Raw genomic sequence first — 17977 nt, forward strand, 5'->3', positions numbered from 1 at the left:
TTTTTTTAAAAGAAAGGCAAGTGGGCAGCAATGCACGCACGAACTAAAATAATCTTTTTACGCGTTTCGTTTGAGACGATAGTATTCACAGGGCATGTTAAGGTGTTGAACACATACTACTTTTGTGATCAGACCATTTACAAATTTTACGCTTCTTTGGTTCTGGCTTTACTTGGTTTTATTTACGGGCTTTTTCTTCTTTCAATTAATGGTTTTATTACCAGAGATTAACTCGTCTACATCCGAACATGTCGAAAAAACAGCATTAAAAGGCGAGTATTGACAAAGGCGAGTGTTCAACCAAAGGCAATAGGATCTCCGGATCCTTGCGGAACTGGTTACCGCGGAAAGATCGCTCGCGAGATTTGTGACAACCTGATAGCTGCTGAACTTTTTAATGAGAAAACTTTTCTAGATAACTCAACTGCTTTTCAGGATTTTTATAAATTTTTTTTTTGAAAAAATAAATTTAACAAATCGACTTGAATTTGATCGAAAAAACAAGGTTTGGAGAAACCTCGAGCATGAAAAGAAGGCAGTCTTCTGAAAAGAAGGCCCTGCTCCTTTATTCATTTTTCCAAAATCCGTTGTCAGACCTAGAGAATATTCGGATGAGGCATCATTATTCAAAGTTCGCCTCAAATACACTCTTGGAAGCTTCAAAATGAAATTTCAAATAACTTTCAATTGCTTTGGGTGATCCCTGTCTCCAGGATAACTTTCTTTAAAAAATAAAAGTGTAGGAAAAAAAAACCTCTTTGGAAATACCGCTGGTCACTTCTTGAAATTCCGCCATGGTAATATTCTTCTTACAGTCATTGGCTAATTGTTGTCTGCGTAACCCTAAACTTGTTTTTCATGTCTCAAGAATTGGAGCCAACTCCTCCTAATACAGATGTACTACTGATTTTACTAGCTGGAAAAGTTTCTAGTGATAGGGGTCCTATCGAAACTACCATTTTGGGGCAAAAACGGCATTGATGTGATTGTTATTGGACTTTACTTCCAGTGAACTCATCACCTCAGGTTATAGAAGAAGGATAAACTGATAAACAGCAGTTATAGGAACGTTTTACTAGAACCTAGTTAAATAGAAGACGGATTGCGCTATCCAACGAATAAATAACCATCGAGCGGATGTGATAGCAAAACGTATTGCGTACCACTAGGGCTCAGTTGTTTAAAGGGCGAATAACACTATCCAACGGATAAATTGCCATCCAGCGGACAAGTGTTAACATAACGTACTGCACTATCCACTGGATGTAAATTTTTCCAATGGATAACGTTATCCACGTTTCGAAAATCTGGGTCTGATAGACATTTATCCAACAGAACGCTTTGTCTTACAATTGGGGCCTGATTCGTACGAGAAAAGGTGAAGGTGCACACATTTCTGCTCTTTGAAAGAAAACATTTTTTCTGCTAAGTATTCATTCAAAACTTTATACACAGTAACCGAATCACTATTGAGTATCGTGATTATTGAAAGTGAAAATTATCAATTGAAAATCTAAAACTAGCAACACAATTTTCAGTTAAGTAGGAATGATATATGGAACTTATAAAAATTTTAAAACTGGACAATAAAAAGGATTTTCTGGTAGCCAAAAAAACACAGCCTTTCTGATCAGAGTTGATCAGTCCGACTTATTTTTTAAGGCTTCTGTGGATGGTTCATGATTCAAACGCCTCAATTTTTTAAATTTCATTTTTCTAGTATCAGATCATGTAATTACTCTATCGTTGATTGTCTTTCACAGCACAGTAAGGTGCAGTAGTTTATTAACTCTCCTAGATGGCTATTCTGAGTAAATTTACAGTTACTGATAAAAAGCAACAACAACAACAAATTACAACAATGGTGAATTAAGAATAGACTACTTCGCCCATAAAAGTGTATCTTTAAATACCTAATTCATAGCTCAAACTTTCAAACTTTCATTTTAAATGCATCATTTCCCAAAGTAATAAAAAATGTCATTTCAATTTTAGAAATGACTTTATTCCTTTCTTGTTCTTTATTCCAAGGTTCACAGCACCTGTAAATGATTGATGCGCCGCCGCAAGTCCTGCTTATCGGAAAGTTTTCATTACCGTAATAAGTACGCTAAGAGAGGGAAATAAAGTAAAGTGATTAAGGTGTCTCCTATATGTTCATAACAAAAAAAATTGCACAAAATTACCGAAAAGTGACGATTTTAGAGCTATTGATGTAAACACCGATATTCATTGACTTGCGAGAAATAAGAAAACACCTGAGAATGGCAACGCTTGCTCTTCAGTCGTCAATAAATTTCATACATTGACCTTCCAAGTCTTAGCCCCTTTTTCCATTCAGTGAAGAAAAGAAGACTTTGGCTCGCAGCGAAAAAAAAATTGAGGTTTGTAACCATTTCTTGCAAAGGCTTGCATAGGCAATTCGCCATACCTGAGTTATTGTTTATCGTATGAACAATGTCAAGAAAATTAATGAATGTGAAATAACGAATGACCTGATCTCTTGATCAGTTACAGCTGGCTTTTCAGAGAATGCCAAAGAGAAACTTGAAAATGAAACTGATCAAAGGAGGAGAAAAATATGTAGAGCTCGCCAAATTCCGGTTAAGCTGCAAGGCATAAATTCTAGAGAGAAAAGTTATCATGGGGTTGGGGGTAACACGAGAGCCCTCACGTTATAATGATCAATTTCATAGGTGTGCTTTGTGGGGAAATAGAAAGAAAAAGAACTGATTCATCTTCTCCTCGAAGCAACATAACGTCTATCAATTGACAGAGAAAAGAATTAAAAGGTGATCTATTAACTACGAAAGGTTTAAAGTCTGTCGGCTATAAACTTCAGGAAGCCACCTGCGCATGTTAATTTTTTCATGGCTCAAGTTTTCGGAGTTTTAACATTTTCTCTTGTTTTATATGCATCATTTCTCAAAGCAATCACAAATTGCGTCCGTAATTTCATAATTTCAAGTGGCTACCAGCATTTCATTCAACAAGTTTTATGACCCTTAAATTATTGGGGGATGTCGTAAGTCTTAAAAGTCTTTTAAAATGAAGAAGCAACTGCACAGAGAATAGAGGACAGTGTTGGTGAAGATTTTCTCCCAATCATCTGAGCATCAAGATTGGTGGGTGAATAACCAGTTAGTTTAAGCCTCGTGTTGCCGCCTATCCCATTTCTGTCAAGCATTAGTAGGCCTTTTTGTGTGGTTTATTCAGTTGTCAAATAAGATCAATATACTTTACTCGTTGGTTTTTTCACAAATTTTACATTGCTTTTTGGCTGATCTGTAGATCCTTTTACTGCCTGATTATAGACTAGTTGGCACTTTTGTTTTTTTTTTTGTTGTTGTTGTTGTTGTCCAGTTTTTTTTTCTTTTGTTGGACTGCTGAAAGTTCTAGTTATCTACCGAAAGTTCTAGTTATCTACAATTATAAGCGGTTCGAGAGATCTTTTTTTCTCAAAAACTTATTCGAAAAATACGGCATTACACGTGCTAAAGACAAGAGTATAATTAAAAGCAAACACAAGTATAAAAGAAGATGATCACCTTTTAGCGCCTCGTGTGAAAAAAAAAAAATTCCATAGAGCATGGAAAATTGCATTTGTAAATGAGAAAGCCGTGTCTAAGAGTATCAGAGAAATTAAGGTATAAAATGAACTGAGTAGTTCTTGATGTTTGTAACTTTTTGTGAAATTTTGTCGATTGAAGACTGAAAAAAAAGACTTTAAAATAATTTGTAGGATTTAAACATATACTAAACTTTGAAGTTTGAAGTCAATGTCATTTACTAATTCTTTGCTATCCATAAATTTAATCAATCGCTCGAGTTATTTAAATCAATCTTATATGCCGATTTTTTTTACAACCGACAATAGTACCAGAATGGTTGAAATAATCAAAACTGGGCACATTCTCCTCCTGGGTATACTGGTGTTGTTGTCCTGCAACTTGGTCAGGTCAAAATCTTATGAGTAAGTTCTTTCAGTCTCATTACCAAAAGCTAGTTAGGTAACAGTTAGATCAGATTGCGAAGTAAAAATATATTAGAACTGTTTTATAAAGCATACAACGAAATCTGTTCAGATTGATCGATTTCAAAGTATCTTGAGAGGGTAGAAAACAGATGTAACAGAAAACTCATTAGCGTATAGAGGGAATGAAAGTAGTTAAGCCACGAAGATCGCTCTCATTTTTATTTTATTAATCAGCAGTACACATATATGATTTCAAATATTCACAGGCATTAAGTTATCACTCCACGGGTTTATGGCGAATCAACATAATGCCTAGCTCCTAGTTAGCTTGTTAGTATCGGTATCGCAGACGAAATGGGTTCAAATCTTGTACGGGCTTAAACTTTCTTAAGGCCCTATTTTCAGTACTGGTTAAGTAATTTTCATTGCCACGAAGGTCGCTTTTACATCCATTAGCAATTGACAAGTGTGATCTTTATATATTCACAGTCATATAAACTATTGATTTAAGAATAAGCATATTTTTTCATTTTTAGCTGTTAGTATGGTAGTGTTCTAGGGTCAATGCCCTCCTTTCATGACTATTATCACAATTTCATTAATATCATAATCCACCACTAAAACTGTCTTTGGATATGGCATATTTATTCGTTCTCTCCTCCAGAGCAGGCTTTTGATGAAATGATCGTAATTCCAGGTGCTTTGAGGGAAATTGTGCCATGACAGGCTCTTGCCGGTCGGCTCCTGGAGCTGGTTTTAGCCCTTACTGCTGGATAGCATCCGACTCGTGGGGGCATAAGCTAAAGTGTGGGACTAAAAGTGATTGCAGAGACGCTGCTCTTAATTGGGGAAATTGTGTCTTCGCCTCATGTGCTTTTGATCGCGGTAGCGGAAGATCCTGTGACCGGATGAACAGGGAGAAACGTGGAGAGCTGAAGAAAGAATGTGGTAGCAAAGGTTTCAGTTTTGACTCTTGGGCCAACAGGTACGAAAAAGCTCGTAAACTGTACGACAAGTTTAGCCCCTGCGTCGGTGGTGCCATTGAGGAACAAACCAAAAAGGTTATAAAATACTGTCACTGCCTCAACTCCTGTGGAAAAGATCAGACTGAAGATGGCACCTGTACAGTCCAAGGTTTGGATAGGAGATTGGATATGGAGTTGGACGTCAAATCACCCTACACAGCGATGTAAGGCTCTTTTCATCTTTTTTATTAGTAGTTTTACAAAACTGTATTCTTTAATTTTCCCTCAGTGGCTGTTCTATCATTCTGGTAACGTTTGGGGTTCCGTAAGCATGATGTAAATCATTGCATTAGTCACCAATCCCTAGGAGATAGGGCCATAAACATTTAACTTTTAATCATTTAACTCATCTTTCTTTTTTTTCCTAAAAAATAAAGATGCGCCATAGATTGTAAACCAGAGGAAAAGGTATGCTAAAGTGTCTACTGAGTCAGTTATTATGGTCTGTCTTCTTTACTCAGAGGCATAAGTGGTCTTTGAAAAAGCAGATAAACAACCAGAAAGAGCAGTTTCTTCATACTTCTCCTTAAAGTCAATTATTTGTTTCCTTTTTGATTTGCATGATTCTCCGCCTAGTTGGTTTGCCCCTGGCTAATCATTAGTTTTAAGGTCAAGTAATTTCTTTCTGATAGGATTGGAGTAAGACAATTTGCCTCATTATCTACCAGCATGATAGAAAAACATTCAAACTCGGAACTGCCTAGATCTGGCCGTGGGTCTGCGCGTCTGCTGCGATCACCAATCTCTCCCACACGGTTTTCTTTGAAGAAAAAACAAAGTGTTAAGAAAAAGTGCACAAAACGTCACAAATAAATGGGATTTTGTCCTCTTTCTGATCCTTCTCTGCGTTATTTAGTTTGCCTTATGATCATCTGATATGTTAATTATGGGAGCAAAAAGTAGAGGCTACACAAGGGAGAAGCACCAAGGCTAAGTAATAAAAATGCAAATCAATGTATAAACATTTTTTCCACAGCTTGTCTTCTTGCAAAAAGTGATAAACAGGCATCCCACTGAAAAAGCTACTAAAACGATCAGCATAACTAAAGGAATGACTTCTTCCAAGTCTACGTCCAGTGGTGGAAGTTCAAGTGCAACTGTGTCAGGGGAAGTCGGATTTAAAGTAATGAAACTTTTTGACGTAAAGATCGGCGCATCAGGAACATTGAAGCATAACTGGAGTTTGTCTACTACTAAGACGGAATTTCAGAAAGTGACCAGTAAAATATCCATCGGTGTTAAGCCAGAAGACGAAGTATCAGTGTTTCAGGTTGTTGGCGAATGTAAAAACAGTGATGGCACTGTTTACACTGTGAAAACACCCACTTATGTTATCAAAGGCAAAGACGGTTCATCCGAAACCAAGAAGGCAGATTTCTCTGAGGCCGAAAATAATTTGTCGTAGAGACGATTTCAGACATTCGGTTCTATGCCTTGTAATCAAATTGAGTTTCAACCAAATAAAATCATCCTATAATGCAAAGCGTGAGTGATGTGTGGCGCCCAAACTTGTGTAGCATAGCCTAGATGTGGTCTGACGATGGTTAAATAAACTGATCTTCTTACAATGGTACTTTGTTTATGACGCGTGCTTCGTTTAACAAACCCAAGCAACTTGTTTGCGCGAGCATTGCTCTGAGACGAGAGGTTAATTGCATTCAGAGTATGACGTAGACCAGCAAAATCGGCTTTGGATGTGGATATTCGTTGGTGCTTTAGCCGTGGCCATGAGATCAAAAGACAGGATGTTGTGGTCAGAGAAGATTCCTGCATTTGCGCGCGGATAATACTTCAGTCGTTGTCACACTTTGTGGGTTACTTGAAATAATAAGGTCTAAGACGTTATTTTCCTGCATTGGTAACTTGTTTGTTTGAGTTAGAAAATGATCTTTGAGTAGATCGACAAAGCGTACCTCACTGACACCACTGGGGTTACATGGAGAGTCCCTTGGGATTTTAGGTAAATTAAAATCACATAAAATCAGCATAGAGTCATAACAATTACAAATTTGGTTAAGAAAAATATTAAATTTATCCATCCAATCATCTTCACTGAATATGTTGTAGCCAGAGTGAAGAAATTCTAGATCTTCAATGCTATCATTGAGCCATGTCTCGCAGACCTCGACTAAATCAGCGTTTTCCGAATATACTAGATCTTGAGAGCAGTTCATGTTAGAGATGATTGTGTTATTCTTTGTATGATGATTCATCAAACTTCGTGCGTTTAAGGAGAGAAATTCTGAATTTCTTGTGCTCGTAAAGACAGGACTTTTTCTACTATGACATGTGCGAGTCCAACCAGGGTTTGGAGAAATATCGCTAGCCATGATTATTAGGGCAGCGTAGAATATTGCAGAAGATAGCAGGTCTTTGTCAATTACGAAAATGAATAGACCATACTTTGTTTCGCTTTAATCGGGATAGATGATGTTATTTCGGCTTGAATAAGTCGCTCTCCTTTGAAAAAAGAGCTGGAGATAGATGCTGATCCAAGGAATGTTTCTGAAGGAGAAAGCCCTCGTAGTGTGATGTAACAAAGATAGAAAATTGACATTGTTTGTAGAGCGTATTTGAAGCGTGTGGACGCCGCCATTTTGGAAGTGAAACTTGTAATGTCGAAGTTTTTATGTCTCAGGAATTGGAGCCAACTTCTTCGAATACAAACGCACTACTGCTTCTACCTGCTGAAGAGGTTTCTGGTGATAGCACTCCTTTCGAAACAAAGGTCTTTTTGTTGTTTTTGCTTATCTTGTCTAAAGGCTATGTCTAAATCTGCAAAAAAAAAAAGCAAAGAAGCAATTACAGAAGTCTATATTCAAAGTATTTAGGAATAGAATGAAAATATCACGCGAAATTTCATGTTAGAATTTTCCATCCCCCATTTTGCGCAATGGCATTGTTGACCATGGAGTCTGTGACTCAGGGGTGGAGCACCGAAGCGCAAATTTGAAGGTGTGAGGTTCGAATCCTCATGGGGACTCAGAATATTTTCTTCGTCCCACGCTCGTGACAAGAAAAAAAAACATCTCTCACTACTTCGTTAGCAAGCTGGGAAATTTACCATCTCTTTCATTCAATCCAGAATTTTTCCGTTGTTAGACCTCTTTACCAGGGCTTATCTTACAAGAAAGAATTATATGTCCCCCTCATGGGTTGTAGCAGTGAGGGCGAAAGATTATGTGATAAATATGGCATGCTAAAATCAATCTCAATTGAGAATCGATGCCAGGGGAGGGAGTTACTCCGCAAAACTTTGTTACAGATTTTCATCCTGAGTTCCTAATCTTTACACTAAGCGTCTTATTCATCAGGATTGTACAGCTTGCGAATGGGCGCCGCATTTTCAAGTCAAAACGACCATTTTTGAGCAAAAATTAAATTGATTTGATTATTTTGGACTTTATCTCCAGGTAACTCATCACCTTAAGCTACAAAAGATAGATAGATAGGATAAACCGCAACTATAGGAACGTTCGCTTATTACCTTACCACTTTTTTTGATTAGGGCCCAGTTAAATAGAAGACGGATCATGCTGTCCAACGAATGAATCACCATCCAACGGGTGTGATAGAAAAAAGTACTGCATACTACCAGGGCCCAATTGTTCAAAGGGTGGATAAAAACTGCACTATCCACCAGATAGAATTTTATTTTATGGATAGCATTTTCCACCCTTAGAACAACCGGGGCCTGATAGAGATTTATCCCGCAACAGAACGCGTTGTCTAACAACTGAGGCTAGATTCTTACGAGAAGAGGTGAAGGTGCTAACACTTCTGCTTTTTGAAGGATAACTGTTTTTCTGCAAGGCATTCCTTCAAAACTTTACACACAGTAACCGAATCACTTTTAAGCGTCGTGAGTATTGAAAGTGAAAATTGTAAGTGGCTTGTTGAAAATCTAAAACTAGCAACACGATTTTCAGTTAAATGGAAATGATATATGAAAGTTATAAATATTTTAAAGCCGGACAATAACAAAGATTTTTTCTGGTAGCCCAAAAAACATAGCCTTTCTGATCAGTCCGACTTATCTGTTAAGGCTTCTGTGGATAGTTTATGATTCAAACGCCTCAACTTTTGAAATTTCATTTTTTTAGCATCAGATAATGTAATTATTTTGTTGTTGATTCTCTTTCGTCGCAGCACAGTACGGTGTAATAGTCTATTAACTCTCCTAGTTAATTCGAAAAGTTACAACTATTGATAAAAATGAAAAAACATATTACAGCAATGATAAATAAAGAATAGATTACTTTACCCATATAATTGTATCTTTATATACCTAACTCATAGTTCAAACTTTTAAACTTTCATTTTGAATGCATCACTTCCCAAAATAACAAAAAATGTCATTTCAGGTTTGGAAATGCTTTTATTCTTTTCTTAGTCTTTTGTCCAATGTTTACAGCACTTGTAAATGATTGATGCACCGCCGCGTGTCTTTCATGTCGGAAAGTTTTCATTACCGTGATAATTACGCGAAGAGAAAAAAATCAAGTAAAGCAATTAAGGTGTCTCCTAGATGGTCATAACAAGCCAAATTCGCACAAAACTACGGAAAACTGACGATTGTAGAGCTATTGATCTAAACAGCGATGGACAACTGCAAAATACATTGAATTGCGAGAACTAGGAAAGCACGTGCGAATGGCACCTCGCGCTCATCAGTCTTCAACAAATTTCATACTTTTACCTTCAAAGTCTTTGCTCGCAGCAAAATAAAAATTGAATTTTGTGACGATTTCTAACAGAGGTTTGAATAGAAAATTCGCCATACCTAAGTTGTTGTTTATCGTATGAACAATGCCAAGAAAATTGACGAATGTGAAATAACGAATGACCTGATCTCTTGATCAGTTGCAGCTGGCTTTTCAGAGAATGCCAAAGAGAAACTTGAAAATGAAACTGATCATAACCAAACATAGCAATAACGTGGAAAAAGAAGCAAATATGTAAACGTCGCCAAATTCCGGTTAAGCTTCTGGGCATAAGTTCTAAAATTTAGCCACAATCCGAGGAAGAGGGGTGTGAGAGGGAGGTTATCACGGTGTTGGCAGCACCAAAGGAGCCCTCACGTTATAATAATCAATTTGATATGTGTGCTTTGTGAGGAAATGGAAAGAAAAATAACTGATTCATCTTCTCCTCGAAGTTACATAACTACTACCAATTGACAAAGAAAAGAATTAAAAGGTGATCTATTAACTACTATAGGTTAAAAGAAGTCTGTCGGCTGTAAATTTCAGGAAGCCACTTAGGTATGTTAATTTGTTCATGGCTCAAGTTTTCAAAGTTAACATTTTCTTGTTTTATATGCATCATTTCTCAATGTAATCACAAATTGTGTCTGTAATTTCATAATTTCAAGTGGCTACCAGCATTTTCATTCAACAAGTTTTATGACCCTTAAACTACTGGGGCATGACGTAAGTCTTAAAAGAAACGTGCAAGCACTCGCCTTTAAAGCTGAAGAAGCGAATCGACAGAGAATAGAGAACAGTGCTGGTGAAGATTTTCTCCCAAACATCTGAGCATCAAGAGTGGTGGGTGAATAACGAGTTAGTTTAAACCTCGTGTTGCCGCCTATCCCATTTCTGTCAAGCATCAGTAGGCCTTTTTGCATAGTTCATGCAGTTGTCAAAGTAAGATCAAAAGATTTTAATCGTTTTTTTTTGTCACAAATATTATATTGCTTTTTGGCCGACCTGTAGATCCTTTTACTGCCTTATTATAGACTAGTTGCCAGTTTATTTTTTCTTTGTTGTTGTCGTTCAATTTTTTGTTTTGTTGGACTGCTTAAAGTTCCAGTTATCCACAATTATAAGAGGTTCGTGAGAGTTTCATTTTCCTCAAAAACTCATTTGAAAAATACGGCATTACACGTGCTAAAGCCAAGAATGTAATAAAAAGGAAACACAAGTATAAAAGAAGATGATCGCCTTTGGGCGCCTCGTGTAAAAAGAAATTCTATGGAGAATGGAAAACTGCATTTGTAAATGAAAAAGCCTTAGCTAAGAGTACCAGAGAAATTAAGATATAAAATGATTTCCGTAATTCTTGATGTTTGTAACTTTTGGGAAATTTTGTCCGTTGAGGACTGATTTGAACATGTAAATTACTGGCACTTGTACAATACTCAAGCCTACTGAACTTTGAAGTTTGAAGCCAATGTCATTCATTAATTCTTTGCTATCCATAATTTTCATCAATGACTTAAGTTATTTGATTCAATCTTATTTGCTGATTTTTTATAGCGAAAATAGTACCAGAATGGTTGAAATCGTCAAATTTGGACACATTCTCCTCCTGGGTATACAGTTGTTGTTGTCTTGCAACGTGGTCAGTTCAAAGTCTTATGAGTAAGTTCCTTTCAGTCTCAATAAAAAAAAACTAGTTGGGCAACAATGAGATCAGGTTGCGAAGTAGAAATATATCAGAACCTTTTTTACAAAGCATACACCTAAATCTGTTCAGATTGATCGATTTTAAAGTATCTTGGTATCTTGAGAGGGCAGAAAACAGATGTAACAGAAGATTAACACTCAGTAGCATATGTGGGGATTGTAAGTAGCGTTCATTACTGCAGAAATCGCTTTCATTTTCATTTCTTAATCCGCAGTTCACATATATGATTTCAAATATTTGCAGTCATTCATTCATCTCTTCACGGGTTTATGGCGAATAAACATAACAACCAGCTCCCAGTTAGCTTGTTAGCATCGATATCGCAAACGTAATGGGTCAAAATCCCGCACAGAACTGAATTTTTTTCAGGCCTTATTTCCACTACTGCTTTAGTACTGTTCGTTACTCCAAAGGTCGCTTTTATATTCATTTCTTAATCAGTGGTTCACATCTCTGATCTTTATTCATTCATTCTTCATTGATAGTCATATAAACTATTATGACTGAATTTGTCTTTAGATATGGCATATTTATTCGTTCTCTCCTTCTCCTTCAGAACATTCTTTTGATGGAATGATTGTAATTCCAGGTGCTTTGAGGGAAATTGTGCCATGACAGGCTCTTGCCGGTCGGCTCCCGGAGCTGGTTTTAGCCCTTACTGCTGGATAGCATCCGACTCGTGGGGGCATAAGCTAAAGTGTGGAACTAAAAGCGATTGCAGAGGCGCTGCTCTTTCTTGGGGAAATTGTGTCTTCGCCTCATGTAACGTTGATCTCGCTGACGGTAGATCATGTGACGAGATGAACAGCGAGAAACTTGGAGAGCTGAAGAAAGAATGTGGTAGCGAAGGTTTCAGTTTTGACTCTTGGGCCAACAGGTACGAGAAAGCTCGTAAACTGTACGACAAGTTTAGCCCCTGCGTTGGTGGTGCCATTGAGGATGAAACCAAAAAGGTGATAAAATACTGTCACTGCTTCAACTCCTGTGGAAAAGATCAGACTGAAGATGGAACCTGCACAGTCCAAGGTTTGGATAGGAGATTGGATATGGAGTTGGACGTCAAATCACCCTACACAGCGGTGTAAGGTTTCTTTTATAATTTCTATCAGTAGCTTTACAAAACTGTATTTCCTATCAGTGGCTGTTCCATCATTCTGGTGACGTTTTGGGTACTGTTAGTATCATGTAAATCATTACATTAGTCACCAATACCTTAAAGTTAGGGCCACAAACATTTAACTTTTAATCGTTTAACTACTCTTTCTTCTTTTTTCTAAAATAAGATGCGCCATAGATTGTGAACCGGAAGAAAAGGTATGCTAAAGTTTCCAATAAGCCAGTTATTATGGTCTGTCTTCTTTGCTTAGAGGCAAAAATGATCCTCAAAAAAGCAGATAAACAACAAGAAAGAGCAGTTTCTTCATACTTCCCATTAAAATTAATTACTTGTTTCTTCTCGATTTGCATGATTCTCCAGTTGTTTGGTTTGCCCTGGCTGGTCATCAGTTTGATTTTCTCTGTCCAACAAGTCTACCAAAACCTCACCATGTTGTTGGTTGAAATGCTCTTGGCTGCACTGGCTCGTTTATCCGCGCCCAATTCAAATAACCTGCAACAAATGATCAAAATCAAACATTACAACGTCAAGCAATTTATTTTTGACAAGACTGGAGTCAGACAACTTGGTTCAGTATTTATAATCATGATAAAAACAATTCAAACTTGGAACCATCGAGAGAGAAATCTGGCCGATAGTCGAAGCGGGTCTGCGAGTCTGATGTGACCACCGCTCTCCTACATTGTTTTTTTCCTTTTCCGGAGAAAAAACCAAGCCTTAAGAAAACTTGCACAAAACATTGCAAATAAATGGGGGTTTGTCCTCTTTCTGATCCTCCTTTACGTCATTTAGTTTGTCTTGTGATCTTTGGGCATGGTAGTCATGGGAGCTAAAATAAGTAGCGAGGCAAGGAAGAAGCACCAAATGTTGTGCAATAAAATAGCGAATTTATGTATAACCATTTTTTTCCACAGCTTGTCTTCTTGCAGAAAGTGATAAACAAGCATCCCACTGAAAAAGCTACTAAAAAGGTCATCATAACGAAAGGAATGACTTCTTCCAAGTCTACGTCCAGTGGTGGAAGCGCAAGTGCATCTGTGTCAGGAGAAGTCGGATTTAACGTGATGAAACTTTTTGACGTAAAGATCGGCGCATCAGGAACATTGGAGCATAACTGGAGTTTGTCTACAACTAGGACGGAATTTCAGCAAGTAACCAGTGAAATATCCATCGGTGTCAAACCGAATGACGAAGTATCAGTGTTTCAGGTTGTTGGCGAATGTAAAAACAGTGATGGCACTGTTTACACCGTCAAAACACCCACTTATGTTATCAAAGGCAAAGGTGGCTCATCCGAAACCAAGAAGGCAGATTTCTCTGAGGCCGAAAAAAAGTTGTCTTAAAAAGAGCATTGAGTTTCAACCAAATAAAATCGTCTTATGATGCAAATCTCTTAATTTTCGTTTATCAATTTACTCATGTTCTTCTCGTCAGTTCGCTATGTATGGAAGAATGCGTTTCTCAGCACTCATGACAAATAATATCTCTAATACCATGTGCTTGAAAAAGTTAAATGTTCTGACTTATTTAACTTTTGCTTTACTCATAAATCGTATTTTACATGAGCATTCAGTATAATAAAGAATCATAAAGCAGATCTGGTAACATTCAGACGAGAGGCACTTTGTATCAAGCTCAGGTGGCACCTCTCACCATCTGCGTAAGGAAATGGAGAAAGTATTAAATAAGGTTTAAATTTGGCTAACTGTGCGATAAGATACATCTCGAGGACTTATTCTTGTTTTTGAAAAAATCCCTTTAATTCACACGATTTCTTTACAACGATTTATTTATTGGTTTCTTTCAAGTACAATCTCATATTTGCAAGCGACAACGTTGCACAAGCTGCACAAATGTTCCTAATTCCCAAGAAACCTTTGCTCGTGTAAACCATTTTAGTCGAAACCTTTCATAGAAAAAAAGGCAACCTCTTGAGTATGAACCACGATCATTTTGGGGAAACCTTTTATAAACTTCTGTCAGTGATATCGTCGCATGCTCTCACGTCACTGAGGACGTCTGTCAAGTAATTATAATTGTGTGTCCCATGACCCACGCTATGAGCCGCCAGCCTGTAATATCGTAGAGTTCCTGACGTTTACAACAGGCAAGTTGATGCATTGCAGGAAATTGGTAACTTTCCAGTCACGTTTTCTTCAGTTAGGGCCAATCTTCACTAGCAAAAGCGATTCCTCCTTTTGACAAATTTTCTGTCAACACCAACACATGTGCGAATGATTTGTCGCGACAAATATTTTGGCCGAAGAAGACAAACCTTCTAATGCAACACCGACAAAATTTGTTGCTGTTTCTTTTTTTAATGAAAAACTAGTGAGCAGAAATGCCCGAACTAAAATAATCTTCTTCACGTTTCGCATGAAACAACAACAACAGCAGTAACATTTATTAAACACGATAAAAAAATTACAGTGGAGCTGATGTGGTCGTGTATTGAAAAGTTAAAACATAGTTTACAAGTGAATAAAAAGCTTTAAAAATGATTAAAATTTAAAAAAGATCTAACCTATTTTAAAAAATACATAACATATCTGTAAATTAATCTATTCGCATGAAGTTCTGCGTTTAAGAAAATTTTTAAATTGCTTGAGATTGCACACGTATGATTGTCAAGAGAATTCCATAGAGATAAGGCTTTGTAACAAGTAGACTTGCGAAGAATTTCGGTGTTTGGTTTTGGTAACAAAAAGGTCAATTTCCTTCGCAAGTTATAGTTGCACTCATATTTCGTAAACAGCTTCATAGTTGGAACGGAGAAGCAGTTATAAAAACAGTCGTATGCTAACATAAGTAATCTACATTCGTATAAATCTTTAACAGTGGGCCACTTGCTTTGGGCTAAGACCTGATCGCTGGGTGTGTACCAATCCAGGCCATAGATGATCTTCTTTGAATCCTCTCCAGCTCATCAAAGAGCGATTTGTTGCAAGAACCCCATACAACAAACCCATAGGTAACAGATGGTAAAATTACTTTGAAATAAAAATCAACCCTCGCTGTAGTTGGTAAGAAATACAAAGACCTGGGAAGGTTCAATTTTTATGAAAAGGACTTAATTAACTCTTTTACAAGAACTTTCCAATTAAGATCGCTGTCAATTTCGACGCCTAAACACCTAGTTGACTTGACTTGAGTGACAACATTGTTCCCTAATGACACTGCGTGCAGTGGCCTAACAAACTGGCCACGCATTAAAATCATTTACTCGGTTTTACCGGGGTGGGGTATGAGGCGGTTAAGGCAGCACCAGTCATACAACTTCTGAGGATGACGTTCAAGACAACAGCAACCATATCGGGAGAAGATGCAGTCACGTAAACCTTAGTGTCGTCAGCATACATGTGAATTTCTCCATCATAATCCATGGTGCGGTTGGACAAACTGTGTCTGTGCGAGTCGAGAGGGGTGCATGGAAACCCAATATGCTTAATAGTTCTGAATTGTGTAACTCAACACTTTGGGGCATTTCCACAAGATCAACTTTTAACAATGAAGATTTTTCAATGCTCTGTTGAAACGCGTTAGAATTGATCGATTTAACGTTACGGCACGAGATAGTTTCCTCTCGTGACACGGCCTTGTAATATTAAGTGAAATATCTAAGTAAAGTCATCAGAAATCATGGAATCATGATCGTCAACAGAATTAATAGTCAGATCTAAGACATTACCAGCACGATGGGTTTCTTGAGTAGCATGCAGTCTCAAATTAGACGCTTCCAGCAGAATGATAAAATTAGTCGTGGAGACGTCAGAAGATATGAAAATTGAAACCGCCGGCAGTAATTAAGGATCCAGACTTGGCAAAATAATCCTCAAGAAGCGAATTATCTTCCATGAAGCAACTCATTAAATTATTCCCAGATGATGAAGGAGGGTGATAGATGACTACAATGTTAATAACCTTTGAAAGTGCCCTCATCTGTATTCCTATAGCTTCGAAGGATCTGTAATTGGTAAAATATTCAGTAGAAACAACCATCAGCGCCCGCCTTAACATAACGCCAACACCTCCACCCCCTACCTTCTCTAGGAGCATGATAAAAACAATAAACCATTTTGAACCAAATTCCTTATTGTAATTCGATCAATATTTCCAGGTCTCAGTAATCGCAAATATATCAAAGTTCCTTTCAACAATATAATCCTTCAACATAATAGCATTGTTGCACACAGAACGACAATTTAAGGGTCCCAAGTAAGAGCTTTTAACATTGAAATCCTCCCGCGATGATTATACGCACTGGCATCGCTCTCGACAGGCATTAGATTGGCCAAACTTATCGATCTTCTTTTGTTATTTAATGAACGACTGTTCACAAATTTTCTTCGGCAGACAATTGGTGGAATATTCATAGCTCCGTTGGCTTTTTTCACCTAAGAAAGTTTATCAACTCTTTTTCCCCGATATTTCCAATTCCGAGGTCGATTCCGTACACAAATCCAAATAGGAAGGGCACAAACGCACAACATCGTTACCATTATACACAAGACGATTAACAGGAAATACGGATGAAATGTTGTCAAGTGTGACATTAGTTTGGCTCAATTTCGCTGAGCAATATGCTTGAGACAGCGACAAATAATACGCAGAGCGCGAGGGGTAACGGGACCCGGGTTAAGTTCAACAACCATATAGATGATACCCGTAGTCGAAGCAAGACAGCTACATTTGTGGCCATGTTTGCTCAAGGAAAGTAACAAACGCGTGGGAAGGAACCAACTTAATGACAAGCTCCACCAGTATCGCAGAGGTCATGGGTTCAAATCCTGTACCTGCCTGAATTTTTTTTTTCCAGGCCTTATTTTTCACTACTGCTTAAGTAGTGTTCATAACTGCGAGGATCGCTTCCATATTCGTTTCTTCAGCCGCAGTTCACATAAATGATTTTCATATATTTACAGTCACTTCTAAACGTCTTCTCCATCAGAATCCCATTTCAAAGATTTAACCGTTTGCGAATGGGCGCTGCATTTCCAAGTCAAAACGACCATCTTTTGAGCAAACAAGGCATTGTTTGATTGTTTTTTTGACTTTACCTTCAAGTAACCCCTTACCTCAAGAATAGAAAAAGGCAAGGGCCAGATGCTTGCGAGAAAAGGTGAAAGTGCAGAAATTTCTGCTCTTTGAGAGAAAACAGTCTTTTGCAAGGTATTCATTCAAAACCTTCTACACAGTTACCGAATCACTTTCGAGTGTCATGAGTGTTGAAAGTAAAGATTATCGGTGGCTTCTTGGAAATCTGAAACTAGCAACACAATTTTCACTAAAGTGAAACTGATATATGGAACATAAAAATTTTAAAACCTGACAATAAAATCTTGAACAAAAGACAAAAATTTGCTGGTAGCCAAACAAACAGAGCCTCTCTGATCAGTCTGACTTATTTGTTAGGGCTTCTGTAGATAGTTTGTGAATCAAACGCCGCCA

General features: G+C 37.6%; 2 protein-coding genes across 4 annotated transcripts; both read left to right on the top strand.

Annotated features, from left to right (window-relative positions):
* Window positions 1–3048: 3048 nt before the first annotated feature.
* Window positions 3049–6490, top strand: LOC113667329 (uncharacterized). Of its 2 annotated transcripts, XM_027183141.2 has the most exons (5): window positions 3055–3125; window positions 3878–3973; window positions 4674–5165; window positions 5379–5409; window positions 5978–6490. In XM_027183141.2, exons 2-5 carry the CDS (start codon window positions 3885–3887, stop codon window positions 6404–6406), a joined length of 1041 nt encoding a protein of 346 aa, XP_027038942.2. In that variant the 5' UTR covers window positions 3055–3125; window positions 3878–3884; the 3' UTR covers window positions 6407–6490. The 2 variants fall into 2 exon arrangements, with proteins under 2 accessions (XP_089061193.1, XP_027038942.2); XM_089205067.1 differs by lacking the exon at window positions 3878–3973 and having other exon boundaries at window positions 3049–3125.
* Window positions 6491–10450: 3960 nt separating this feature from the next.
* LOC149047437 (uncharacterized) lies at window positions 10451–13918 on the top strand. 2 transcript variants are annotated; one of them, XM_027183139.2, is made up of 5 exons: window positions 10451–10550; window positions 11262–11366; window positions 12002–12493; window positions 12696–12726; window positions 13444–13918. In XM_027183139.2, exons 2-5 carry the CDS (start codon window positions 11278–11280, stop codon window positions 13870–13872), a joined length of 1041 nt encoding a protein of 346 aa, XP_027038940.2. In that variant the 5' UTR covers window positions 10451–10550; window positions 11262–11277; the 3' UTR covers window positions 13873–13918. The 2 variants fall into 2 exon arrangements, with proteins under 2 accessions (XP_027038940.2, XP_089060248.1); XM_089204122.1 differs by having other exon boundaries at window positions 10470–10649.
* Window positions 13919–17977: the final 4059 nt, after the last annotated feature.

Source organism: Pocillopora damicornis, chromosome 4 (assembly GCF_964200805.1).
Source record: "Pocillopora damicornis chromosome 4, jaPocDami1.2, whole genome shotgun sequence".
Classification (NCBI taxonomy): Eukaryota; Metazoa; Cnidaria; class Anthozoa; order Scleractinia; family Pocilloporidae; genus Pocillopora; species Pocillopora damicornis.

What these genes read in the sequence shown, in the direction of transcription:
- LOC113667329 (XM_027183141.2), top strand. Translation starts at nt 3,885, where the DNA reads ATGGTTGAAATAATCAAAACTGGGCACATTCTCCTCCTGGGTATACTG. An exon ending in GTCAGGTCAAAATCTTATGA is followed by an intron (nt 3,974 to 4,673) that starts GTAAGTTCTTTC and finishes TCGTAATTCCAG; the next exon opens with GTGCTTTGAGGGAAATTGTG. An exon ending in ATTGTAAACCAGAGGAAAAG is followed by an intron (nt 5,410 to 5,977) that starts GTATGCTAAAGT and finishes TTTTTTCCACAG; the next exon opens with CTTGTCTTCTTGCAAAAAGT.
- LOC149047437 (XM_089204122.1), top strand. An exon ending in GTCAGTTCAAAGTCTTATGA is followed by an intron (nt 11,367 to 12,001) that starts GTAAGTTCCTTT and finishes TTGTAATTCCAG; the next exon opens with GTGCTTTGAGGGAAATTGTG. An exon ending in AAATCACCCTACACAGCGGT is followed by an intron (nt 12,494 to 12,695) that starts GTAAGGTTTCTT and finishes TTCTAAAATAAG; the next exon opens with ATGCGCCATAGATTGTGAAC.